The 12,321-nt window shown below is 47.3% G+C and overlaps 1 protein-coding gene across 4 annotated transcripts; it reads right to left on the reverse strand.

Moving 5' to 3' along the window:
- Positions 1–2,812: 2,812 nt before the first annotated feature.
- FCRLB (Fc receptor like B) lies at positions 2,813–8,821 on the reverse strand. Of its 4 annotated transcripts, XM_069478429.1 has the most exons (8): positions 8,706–8,821; positions 8,520–8,614; positions 7,650–7,700; positions 7,344–7,364; positions 6,736–6,990; positions 4,870–5,136; positions 3,935–4,225; positions 2,813–3,697 (listed from the first exon to the last, which is right to left on the reverse strand). In XM_069478429.1, exons 2-8 carry the CDS (start codon positions 8,602–8,604, stop codon positions 3,282–3,284), a joined length of 1,386 nt encoding a protein of 461 aa, XP_069334530.1. In that variant the 5' UTR covers positions 8,605–8,614; positions 8,706–8,821; the 3' UTR covers positions 2,813–3,281. The 4 variants fall into 4 exon arrangements, with proteins under 4 accessions (XP_069334530.1, XP_069334531.1, XP_069334532.1 ...); XM_069478430.1 differs by lacking the exons at positions 8,520–8,614; positions 8,706–8,821 and adding an exon at positions 8,078–8,105; XM_069478431.1 differs by lacking the exons at positions 8,520–8,614; positions 8,706–8,821 and having other exon boundaries at positions 3,935–4,121.
- Between the last annotated feature and the right edge of the window lie 3,500 nt (positions 8,822–12,321).

The raw sequence follows: 12,321 nt of genomic DNA on the forward strand, positions 1-12,321 counted from the left end.
GATCTCACTATGTCATCTAGGCTGATCTTGAACTCCTAGCCTCAAGTGATCCTCCCATCTCAGCCTCCGGAGTAGCTGGGATTACATGTGAAAGCCACCACACCTGAGGGAGAACTTTCTAATTTCTAGAGCTGTCCAAAGATAGAGTGGGTGTTCTTGGGCAAGGGAAGTTTATAAGTGTCTCAAGAAATGATTTCTTAGTTGAACTAAAACAGGCTTTAAGTTCTCTTAAGATTTTTGAGGACCTCCAATTTATCTTGAAAGATGTCCACTTTTATTCTCTGGCCATACGTAGGACCATACATAATGTTTTGTTTTGTTTTGTTTTGAGACAGAGTCTCACTCTGTCGCCCCGGCTAGAGTGCAGTGGCATCGTCACAGCTCACTGCAACCTCTAACTCCTGGACTCAAGCAATCCTCCTGCCTCAGTCTCCCGAGTAGCTGGGACTATAAGGCCACCAACATGCCTGGTTAATTTTTTCTATTTTTAGCAGAGACAGGGTCTCGCTCTTGTTCAGGCTGGTCTCTAACTCCTGGGCTCAAGCAATCATCCCACCTCAGCCTCCCAGAGTGCTAGGATTACAGGCGTGAGCCACAGTACTGGGCCCATAATGCCTTTTTCCTAGACATTTCAAAATTTGTTGCCTAGAGCTCAGGGTGCATTTTGTATTTTATTAATTCTAAAACATTTTTACAACTATGTTTTAACATCTCTGAAATCATGATGCATCTTATGATTGCTGCCTTGCATAATTTTCTTTTCTTACAGAAGCATGAACATTAAAGCACCAGCATCGAGATTTATAGAATGTTGCAAACAGCTTGGAAGAAATTTCTAGAGACAACAGTGAAACAACTGTTGGTTGTGGGAGAGCTGGGCTGAGTGTTTAATCGTCCATGTTTAGCAACATTCCTAAAGCAGAAGTCAAAAGTAAGCTAGCTCTGGGTAATTGTAGAGCCAGGTTAAAAGTCTACCAACAATGGCAACATTAAAAAACTTTGTTTTTTAATGGCTTCTTTTAAGAAATGCTGCACTGTCAATGCTCTTCATAGGAAAGAAAACACGGGAAAACACGGACATAGATAAATCTGAGTAGAAAAGTGATTCACTTCCTATCTATAATAGATCAGGGATGGCAGAAACCTCAGGGGAACAGAATTGGAAGAGGGAAAGAGCCTGGGCACAGGAATAAAGTGCAGTTAGCCAGGGAAGGTAGCCTGGGAGGAGAATTTTAAGTGAGATGAGCCTGCATTACCAAGCTGGAAAACAGAGCCACAAAGACCCTTGTAGACCAGGACCCCAGTACTGGATTAGGGTACCTTCTCAGGGTCAAGCAAGGGTCATTGAGGTAAGTTTATTTGATTCTTCCTTTCTGATTTTAAATTAGAAAGTAAGTAAGACATATTGAGGCCCTCATGTCAGGAAGGCTTTCAAATATCCATCCCAAATATCCAATCCAACAGGCTAACATACTTTTTTTTTTTTTTTTTTTTGAGACAGGGTTTCTCTCTATCACCCAGAATAGAGTATAGTGGCATCATCACAACTCACTGCAACCTCAAACTCCTGGGCCCAAGTGATCCTACTACCTTAGCCTCCCAAGTAGCTGGGACTACAGGCGCACACCACCACATCTGGCTAATTTTTCTGTTTTTTGTAAAGATGGGGTCTTGCTCTTGTTGAGGCTGGTCTCGAACTCCTGGCCTCAAGCGATCCTCCTGCCTCAGCCTCCCAAGGTGCTAGGATTACAGGTGTGAACCACCACACCTGGCCTAAAGTACTTCTTAATAAGACTTTCATGTTTTGATCCCTTCCTACTTCCCAGTATTCATCTCTGCCTAAAATACAGCCCCCCACACACATAAACACACAGAATTCTCCAACTACTCCCAATTATTTGCAATTCCATAAACACAGTAGAGTCTTTCACATCCCCGTGCCTTTGCATCCTCAGCCTACTTGCCCTACCCCTCAACCTTTCTCACATCTCCACATAGAGAATTCTTTCTTTTCTTTCAAGATTCAACTTCCTTCTCTGAATTCCTATAGTGCTTTATAGCACATTTACCACATTGCATTGTAATTTATGTGTGCACCTGCCTGCCTCCCTGTATAATTTCAGTGACTTTGTAATAATAATATGGTGAAGAATAACACTAAGAAGAATAGGATGAAGACTGCTGATGTTATTCTGGTTAATTGCTCAGAAAGAAATGGAAAATAGGATTGTGACTGAATATCTATCAAGTAGAAGTAAAGGATGAGAGGGTACAGTTGTTATCAGCCCCAAGCCTTAACAGTGAAACTTGACTAAAAAAGGATGTGGACCCAAAGAGAATGAGACCTCCTGAAAACAAGTTACATTAGCCCTGCAAAGAACTGATGGCTCCAGCAGGCAGATGGGGGACCCATGAATATGGGACTTTCAGGGAGCACACCCCTTAAATTGCAATTGAAATAGTCTCTCACTTTTCTTAAAGTGACAGTAAAGTCACCATGCAAGATGGGATATGGATCTGTGCAGTGTGTGTATCTAAGTATGTTAGTGTTGGAATGGTTCAGGAAGAAAAAAAGCTGCTAAAAATGAGAATTCAACTTTGCGGATTTGTCTGAAACTGTACTCAAAGAGATTTCTCAATAAAAATTATAACTTCTCTAATTTACCGCTCAGGTTAGCATAGCCCACCTGCTGCTAGCAGAGCCCATCAGTCCATCTAGTTACATTGGGATGCTTCTGGATGAGTCTAAGAACTCTGACCCTTATCACTTAGGAATAGGAAGTCCACACAAATACCTTTCTTTCTCTAAAAATAAATGGAACCCAGGACTTTGAGGATATAAACTCATTAGTAATAGAACTGAAAGTCTTTTTAATATTAACAGACAGAAAATTCATTATAATAATTACAACTTGACTCTAAAATGTTCTCAAGTGCTTAGTTACCTCAATGAACTTAAGTACCAAAAAAATTGCCCATGCTGGGCAAGGCTTATATGAAGAGCTAGGGATGACAAATTCCCTTCCAAAGGTAAACTGCACAGTAGTAAATAACAGGTTTCTACTTCCTCACTGAATTCTGTGAGGAGAAGGAAGAGATCCGAGAGAATGCTTGTGGTTACAAACTGCTGTGTGAGATCGAAATCGTCAGCTACCACATTTCATGGGCTCTTCTTTAAAAACCACAGCAAAACAAAGGGAAGCAAACAAAGATGGCTTTGACAGGTCTCCACGGAGAGACCAGGGAGGAATGACCCTGAAGAGGGGACGGTAGCTGCTCTTTCAACTTTCCACGGGAGTGGTCTCTGGGGTTCCTGGGCTCACGGCAAAGTGGGAAGTGGGGGTCTCGGGAGTTCCCCTGAGCTCCGGGAGAGCCTGTGGCTCCTTTAATTCCAGGACCACCCGGCTCAGAAGGCCTTTGAGCAGCTGCATTTCTCGGAGCAGAAGGTCCACGTCTGGTTTCAGGGCTCTAGCCGACTGTTCTGAGATCATTGGCGGAGCGCAGGCTGGTGGCCCAGCCGTCGGGGCGCCGTCCGCCGGGAACTGCAGTCCCACGGAGGTGGTGTTCGGGACGAAGGTGACCGAAGGGACCGATCTGGACACAGGGGGCTTTCTGAAGGAAAGCAGCTTATTACCCGGTGCCAAGGCTGCTGCCCGCGGGGCCGGGGCGGTGGTGGAGGTCAGATCCAGGGGAGAGCCTGTGAAAGCATGACGCCCTGAGTCGTTGCCCCTTGGCGCTGGGGTGGGGGAGAGGCGTGGGGCTGCGGAGGGGAGCGAGGGCGGCCGGAATAGGGGTGGGAAGGGCGACGATGGGGAGATGGGAAAGGAGGCGGGCGGGACACAGGAGGGGAGATGGGGGAGACTTGTGGGTGCAGACAGGTCAGGCAGCATTGCTCCCCGGGGTGAGCATCCCGGGAGGGCGTCCTGTCACTCACCGCGCCCCGGAAGCTGCAGCCACGGGCTGCGTTTCCGGACACTGCGGGTGGCAGTAGCCGCCTCGCACCAATACGATTCGAGCTCTTCGAGCTCGGGCTCCGGGACCGTGTACTCGGCGCCCCAGTCGAAGCGGCGCACGGCGCGACTGTACTTGTAGAAGGCGAACTGCAGCGGCGTGTCGCGCTTCTGCGGGTGCAGGCGCGTCTCGCAGTGCAGGACCACCGCGCCGTGGGCCGCGCCGCGGGTCCCCTCCAAACCCATCACCCTCAGCACCGGTGCCTGGAACAGCTCTGCGGAGAGGGCGAGGAGGAACCAAGGCTGGCTTGTCTATGGCCCTGCAATTCCTCTCTCCCTCTCATTTTCCGCGAGGGCTCCTCGCCGACCCGGAGGCCAAGACCGGGTGGCAGCAGGCTGTGTGTACGCGTGGAGGAAGGGAGGAGAGCCTTCTGAAATGTGCGGTGGGGACCGAGTCCCGGAGGGACGGCAAAAGCTTGAAGGGAGGTGAGACCAGGCCAGATGCTTCCTAGCTCATCCCGACTGACACCCAGCTCGACTTCTCCAGGTTAGAGAAGGGTACGCAGCGCCTGCCTCACCTGACGATAGGGAGCAGCTCCCTCGTCTCAATCCCACAGCGCCCCCTACCACTGCCGCCGCCCTTCTGGCTGGGGCTGAGGCCCGAGCTGCCCTCTAAGTATTCGGTCTCCAGTCGGAGTAAGATGCCAGGGTGTGCGTCGGGGGGAATGGGCACCAACCTCCGAGCAGCCTGCAGGTCAAGCACTCAACCGCGGAGGAGAGGACAGCGCCCAAGGTCTAGCAGAGAAATCCGCCAAGTGGCAGCTATTTGAACCTCCGCCCCTCCTTTCCCCGCTTGATTCCTGTCCTAGAATTTCCCAGGGCTCGTTTGCCACCCTCCCGGGCCCCAGGTCTCTCCCACCTTGCACAGTCACAGCCACCTTGGAGGAAAACATGGGCGCGCTCTCCACCGGGATGCGCATGGTGCCAGAGCACTGGTAGCGTCCGCTGTCGCTGGCGCGCGCCTGCAACACCGTGTAGTTAGCGCTGGAGTGGAAGTAGCGCACGGCCTGGTCGTCGTGGTAGTAGTGAAGCTTGTAGACAACCTTGTCGTACCAACCGCGGCAGCGCATGACCAGTGGCTCGCCCTCGAACACCGCAGCATAGGGCACTTGTAGGATCAGCCAGTCTACGGCAGACCACAGACACGCTAGACTCCACAGAAAATCCAGTCCTGGAGGTGTCCCATCCTCAGCCTCCCTGCTTTCCCCCCTTAGCTGCTCTTCCTCATCTCCCACCAACTCCAGTCCCTTTCTTGAGTGGGCAGGCCTTCCCTGGCGGTTGGCACCCAGCAGCTTCATAGCCCAAGATGCGTTCAGAGGTGACTGGGGAGGAAGGAGGAAGGCTGGTCTTTCATTAGGCACTAGGGAGGCAAAGATGGTGATTCCAGTCTCAAGGAGTATTGCCCAACAGAATCAAGTTTAAACTCCTTAGGACAGCAGCAGAGCCTTCCTGACCTGGGCCCTGCTTACTTCTCCAACACCATGTCAGTATTCTCCCCTGCCTCATTTCTTTACTCTCCCCACCTTTCACTCCTAACACAGACTAAGTTCTAGCCATGCTGAACTGCTGAGAGAATTGGCCCTTCTCTGAGCCCAAGGTCTTTGTCCCTGTATTCTCAGCCAAAAAGTCCCTCCTTCACCTGTTTAAGCTGAGGCCTACTTGTCCTGCATGTCTAGGCTTAGACCTTATCTCCTCCAGAGAACCTATCTGACAACCTGGGACAGCTTTAGGTATTTCTCACAGCACTGGGGATTTACCCAATCACCATGATCATCATAGCTAACGTTCGCATAGCCCTAACACATACTAGAAGCCATTTTAGGTGGTGTACATTGAGAAAGAATTCTGCAAGTATTAGCCACAAGCTGTATGCACTCCCAGTCTGTAAACAGTAACCACTCTTTATCGTAGTCAGTATATTATTGCTCTCGCTAACAATTTCCAAATAAGAAACCACACAGTACAAATACGAAGTGTATGTGTTAATCTGAACATTGAGTGATGTCCTTTAAATTCTAAATACAGATTGTGGCCCACCAGGCCAAGATTATATAATATTCCCTGTGAAGTAGCCAATCCTGTACTTCAATGAACAAATTATTGTTATTTTTTTAATACTGTTTAAAAACCCTTCAAATATCTCTGGAGAGTCAATTCTCAAATTACTCTTATGTATACATGTCTGTAATAAAATTTTGATCAAGTGCTCTATTCAATTGCAGCTTTTTTTCTTTAGCAACATGTCATAATTCATTTTTAATCCTCACAACAGCCAAAGAGCTAGATGCTTTTATTGTCCCTACTTGACTGATGTGGACACTGAAGCACAGAAATGCATCATACTGTTCAATCAAGAGCAATTCTTCCATCTGTGCTCAGCCTGCTTAGGGACACTCCCTTTTCCTGCTTTCCTCTGCCCTTTCCTGCTCACCCCTCCCCACTCCCCAAAGTTCTCTGTCCAGTGTCCCAGGTTCTCAGAGCCTCTGCTCTTCTGAGCTGGTCTCAGAAACAAACAGAAATGTTCATTTGCCTCACACGGTGGCAGGAGGGTAAGGCGGGCACTTTGGGGCTAGGCTGCCTTACTGCCTCTCTCACATAGTGCCATGCCTACTCCAGGGACTCAAGATAGGCCCAAATGGGGCTCTTGCTTCCTGCCCCTTGGGAGTGACCCAGTATCACCTGAGGAGACATGTGCTCCTCCTCCCCCCATGCTCAGACCACTCACCATTGGATACAGAGAGGTGGATGGGGTCACTGACGGGTGCTCCCCGTGTCTGGCATCGATATACCCCTGGAGTCTGTACCTCGATGCTCTTCTTATGAGAAGGCAAGAGTAGGTGGCCCAAATACCAGAGAGTGTTGATGGGCCGGAGCTCCAGGAGCAGAGGGTGATATCCATCACACCTCAAGGTTACTCGTTCCCCCTTGAAGATTGTGGTCCAAGGTGGGTGTAGAGACAATATGGGCTTCTCCAGAGTAGCTGGGGGGCACACAGAAGGGAGAAATGTAGAAAGAAAATCAAGGTGAGGTGCCCAAAGATGTGGTCTGAGGTTGGGAAATCTTAGAAAACCCCAGCTTCCAGGACCCAGCCCAGGTACTAATCCATCTCCGCAGGAGGAGAGACCACATTTTTGAGGCTACAAACTCTCAGTCCATCAGTCAGCACCCATTTCTAAGTGTATACAAGCAAATTTACCTACAGGGATTGACAAAGGGTGAAAAGAGACACCATCCTGGAACAGCCAAGAAGTGGGGAGTCTACTCGAGCTGATCATATAGGGGGATGGGAGTAGAAGTTGTAGAAAATTGGGATGAGGAATGTGTAAGACTCACCAGCTTGCCCACTGCTTGGAACTGCAAAACAAGCAAGAAGGGAGAAGAGAATGTTGGAGATGAGAGGAAAGGCAGGGACTCCTGACCATGTGAAAGACTGAATGTTGTCAAAGCCTGTTTTTCTTCTTCTGCCCCTGGTTTCCCCAGCTCTGAGAAAGCCCCCTCTTATTTACCCCTTCAAAAATAGATAATGAACCTCTTGGGATGTGAGGATTGAATGCCTACCCCCACACTCCCATACCCTGCCCCACCTTATTCTCCACTACCCAAAGTCCTTCTGCCACTGCCACCACATTGAGGACTCACCCAGGAGCAGAAGGGCTGTCAGTGCCCACATGACGGATCTGCCTACAGCAGCTGCAGAAGGATGGAGATGTAATGGCATGGGATGGGGAAGAGAAAGAAAGAGGTGGCCAGTGGCTGACCACTGAGGCTAGGAGATACTGCAGCTTCTCCCACCCATTCCTAGCTCCTAAAAACAGTGGACTGGAGAGAGGAGGAGACAGACTGAATATGTGTCAACCCTCAAGTATCCCAAGAGCCAGGCACTGTCCCATCTACCACCTCTATAGCCACCTCACAGCTCAGGCCAGCCCTGACTCCTACAGTGAAGGCTGGCATAGCTTATGCCCTCTGCAGCACGAGAGAGCTCCATACAACCCCAGGTTCCAGCAGGTGATTCTGCCACCTTCAGTCTCCCATCGACATCCCACCCCATCCAACCCCTTCCCCACCTTCCAGCCAGCCCTGCAAGCCTCAACTGAGGAAGACACATCTTCATGTCCTCAAGGTCCACCCAGGTCCTTTTTTCTCATCAGTCACCATGACAGACATTGGCATGAGGCCTAATGAGGTCAATGTTGGGCAGCCTGTACCCAGAGCTCTCATCCTCCCACAATGAGGAGACAGAAAGGCATGACTCACCAACCACTTTGGCATGGCCCTGGTGTCTAGTTCCCCAGTCAAGGGGAATGTGTTTCCCCTTTTTCCTCCCTTCCTGAAACCCTAAATTCTCAGAAATTTGAAAACTCTTCTTTCCTACCCACCCTGATGATCTCACCCTGTGGCTCCTCCACTCCCTTGTCCCTTTATTCCTTCCTTCCACCTGTCCCTGCAACCCCTCCTCAACCACACGTCAGTCCCAGAACTCCTGACCTGCGGCACAGAAGTCCTGACCTGCAGCACAGAAGTCACTGCAACAGCCCCTCAGAAACTTCTCAGGTCCAACCTCCGGCTCTACTTCTTGTGCTCTCTGAGCCATGTGACCATACCTGAGCAACGGGGAACCTGAATTTTCATGTAAATACTTAATGAAGTTTCCAACCTGATAGTATGTCTCCTTAGACTCTATTCTCTCCTCACCTGTGGCTGTTTAGAACCGGGGCACCTCCTTCCCTTGGAACTCTGGCAGGAAGAAAATCAATTGTCAGACACTGTCAACTCTCATTAAGATAGTATCTTCCCCTCTTGCTGGTGCCCAAAGTTCTACTCTGAGGATTCTCCCATATTTTAGCTTAATGTGCTGGCTAGTCCCTGTTAAAAGTGCAAATGCCTCTTAGGGAAATGTGACTGGTCATTTAAATTGTGCTCACCACTTCAGATCCTGTTTTGAGAGCAGGTTTTGATTAGAGAGAGAGAGAATCATACAGGCCTACAACTAGGGAGGTATTTGATAAGGTGCCCAGGAGAGTGGAGGAGGGTGAGAAGAACTAGGCACTGAGAGGAGAGATGATCAACTGCTGGCTTTAGGAGTGCCCGGTCTGGGCAACACACCTGTGCTTCCCCACACCCAGCCTGATTCCTCGTCTCAGGGCCAGTATGGGGCCACATCACCCACATCACCTACATCACCCACATCCTGCCCCAGAGAGCTGACTTCTGCACCAGGCCTCCATCTGTATGACAAGAATGCAATGCCATTGTCAGCTCTCCTCTTAGGCTACACAAGACTCTATTTGGTTTCTCATCACCCAGAACACAGATCTCAGCCCTTTACTGGATTCCAGAAAAAAATCTAACTGCCCCAAACATTCATGAGTGGTATTGTCTTCCCTGGAAATCTCTGGAATCATTGGTAACGTTCACATCATACAGTAAGAATTTGGCTTGAAAAATCTCCTGCACAACGTTTCTTTATTTTGAGCTCTTCTCTGAATTATCCCCAAATTGGATCTTTTTCTTCATCCAGAATTTTTCTCCTCAGAATTTCTAATTCTTCACTCTTTTACTATGCAGAGGAATTTAGCAATTATCATTTGTTACTTAAGCAATTTTTTGACACCTATTACAACATAGCTTCTGGAAAAGATATGCCATCATTTGATAAAAAACATGTTCTCAGTGATGATGATGATGACAAGATAACGCTGCTGTTGCCAACAATAATGACATCAGCTCACTTTTAGTGAGTGCCTTAGTGTGTGGCAGGCACCACGCCTCTGCTTCACAAATACTACTTCATCTAATCCTCACAAGGCCCTTTGAGGAAAGATTATTATTATCCCATTTTTAAATATGAGGAAACGGAGATGATGGAACTGGGATTTGAATAGAAGTCTATCTCACTCCAAAATCTGTTCTCTGATCTCCCTCTGGTTGTCAGGGATTCAAGGTGCTGCTCGTGGCAGACTGTCATCATTCACCTTTGCAAGTCCCATCTCTAGTTTCTTAATTCTTTTTTACCTTCATTCACACTACTGTTCTTCTCTCCTTCACATAGGCACTCACTGTACAATGTTTACTCTGTGTTTCTAATATATATGTATGTATTTATACTTGAGAAATATTTAGTGTGATTAGTTTACATAAATAGCATTGTTCTAGATATTATTTTCTCTTTTTCTTTTTAAAATTAATCCCATGCATTTAAGATTCATTCACGTTGCTCTACATGCATCTTGTTTCTCACTTTTGCCTTACCCAGTATTCCACAGTTTGCTTCCACCACACTGCACTCGTCCATTTCCCGAATACCCTGGTTGCTGCCCACCCTAGGCTACCACAAACAATTCCACAATGAACTTCTTGGCACATATTGTAAGGGATGAATGAACTCCTATGTGTGAAGGGCTTTGAACAGGGCCTGGTGTGTAGGAAGCTTCGCTTAAGCCAGTGCTAATACGGATACAATGCTTCCCTACAGAGCCGCTGCTGTGCTTCTATGGGATGTGTCCCTGGGAGTGGGACTGCAAAACCACACCCAGTTTATTGGCCAGTCCTGACAACTCACCTTCTAAATATATCTTTTCATATGGTTATTTCTTCACCCAGTGGCTAGAGAGATACTTTAAAAATGTTAATCATATTATGTCGTTACTCCCCCTCAAAATCTCCCAAAGGTGTACTCAGAATAAATTCCAAACACCTTTCCCATGTACAGGGCCATACAGATTGGGCCTTTGCCTGACCCTTGACCTCATTCCCTATGACTTTCTCCCTCCCTCACTGTGATCTAGCCACACTGTGTTTATAATGGTTGCTAGAAAATTCCATGCTTAGTCTTGCTCCAGGCCCTCACTTGCTGTTCTCTCTGCCTGAAAGATTTTTATTCTCCTCTCAGATCTTCACAAGTTTCACTTCCTCACTTCACTCAAACATTGCCTCCTCAGAGAGACCGTCACTAACCACACTGTCTCAAGTAACATCCCCTCACTATCATTCTCTGGCTCTGTATTTTGCTTTATTTCTCTTCATAGCACTTGTCGCTACCTGACATTGCATTCATTTGTTTGTGGTAGGTTTTCCCTCATTAGAATGTAAGCTCCATGAAGGCAGGAATTTTTCTTGTTCACTGCTGTATAACCTAGAACAGTGACAGCACATAGCACATGCAAAGTAGGTATTTGTGGCACAAATAAAGCAAGACAATGAATACTGTGAGATTACTCTCAAAAAGGGCTGCACTTGTTTATGCTCCCACTAGCAGTTCACAGGTCTCTTGTTCCCTCTTGTCATCAATATTCAGTATTTCTTAACTTTGTAATTTTGCCAAACAAAATTTTCTTTTCCTAAATAAGAACATTTTTAAAATTACTATTCTTGAATGTAAACTTTTCAATAAAAAAATTTCAATACCAAAGGAATATAAAGGCCAATTTAAGAATAGACAGCAGTATGTGCCTGAAGGAACTCTGGCAGGAAGACTACTAGAGACCTCCCCATTTCTCCACGTCTCCTCTTGTTCACTGGGAAGGGGGAAGGTTGGTACCAAAAGAGAACAAAAATTTCAAGGAGGCAGGACTAGGATGAGGCTTATCTTAACATACACCCCCCCCTTAAACTTCCCCCTTAGATTCTAGAAGGTCACTTTGTCCCTTCCCTTGCCTCTTTTAAGTTGTAACTGAACCAGGTTTTTCTACCTTGGGCTGCTGGGCTGGGCATAGGGGCCTTTTTGTCTGAGAGGAGCAGTGTCACTCCATATCTGATCACCCAGAATTGGAGATTCTTTCTGTTAACATCTCTCAGATTATTATTTTCTATTCCTTCTGTCCCTACCCAAGGCCCTTTTCTCCTCAGGCTGGATGAGAGCAATAGCCTTCACACTGAGCCCTATACCTAGAATCCACCGCCCTCAATCCCTCTCCTATTCACCCATTCACCCCATACCAGAGTACCAGAATAGTCATGCTAAAGATCACTTTTCACAAGTTGCTCCTCTACTAAAAATTTTGCCTACAGATCCATTTTCTTCAGCTGCACATTTAAGAATCTGTGTAGCCTATTCACTTCTCCATTACTATTTCCTATTATTTTGCTCCACTGAACTCTCTGTTTCAGTTAAAGGAATCACCTTTTTCTATGACATCCGAGTGTCAATTCTTCCCCTCATAAGGAAATAGCAGAGGACGTAAATGGGTGGAAAACCATACCATGCTCGTGGGTTGGCAGAACCAACGTTGTTAAAATGCCTATACTACCCAAAGTGACCTACAGAGTCAATGCAATCCCTATTAAAATACCAACATCATTTTTCACAGAT

Source organism: Eulemur rufifrons, chromosome 8, assembly GCF_041146395.1.
Source record: "Eulemur rufifrons isolate Redbay chromosome 8, OSU_ERuf_1, whole genome shotgun sequence".
Lineage (NCBI taxonomy): Eukaryota > Metazoa > Chordata > Mammalia > Primates > Lemuridae > Eulemur > Eulemur rufifrons.

What these genes read in the sequence shown, in the direction of transcription:
- FCRLB (XM_069478429.1), bottom strand. Translation starts at nt 8,604, where the DNA reads ATGGCTCAGAGAGCACAAGAAGTAGAGCCGGAGGTTGGACCTGAGAAG. An exon ending in TCCAAGCAGTGGGCAAGCTG is followed by an intron (nt 6,991 to 7,343) that starts GTGAGTCTTACA and finishes TGTGCCCCCCAG; the next exon opens with CTACTCTGGAGAAGCCCATA. An exon ending in GCTGCAGCTTCCGGGGCGCG is followed by an intron (nt 3,698 to 3,934) that starts GTGAGTGACAGG and finishes ATGCTTTCACAG; the next exon opens with GCTCTCCCCTGGATCTGACC.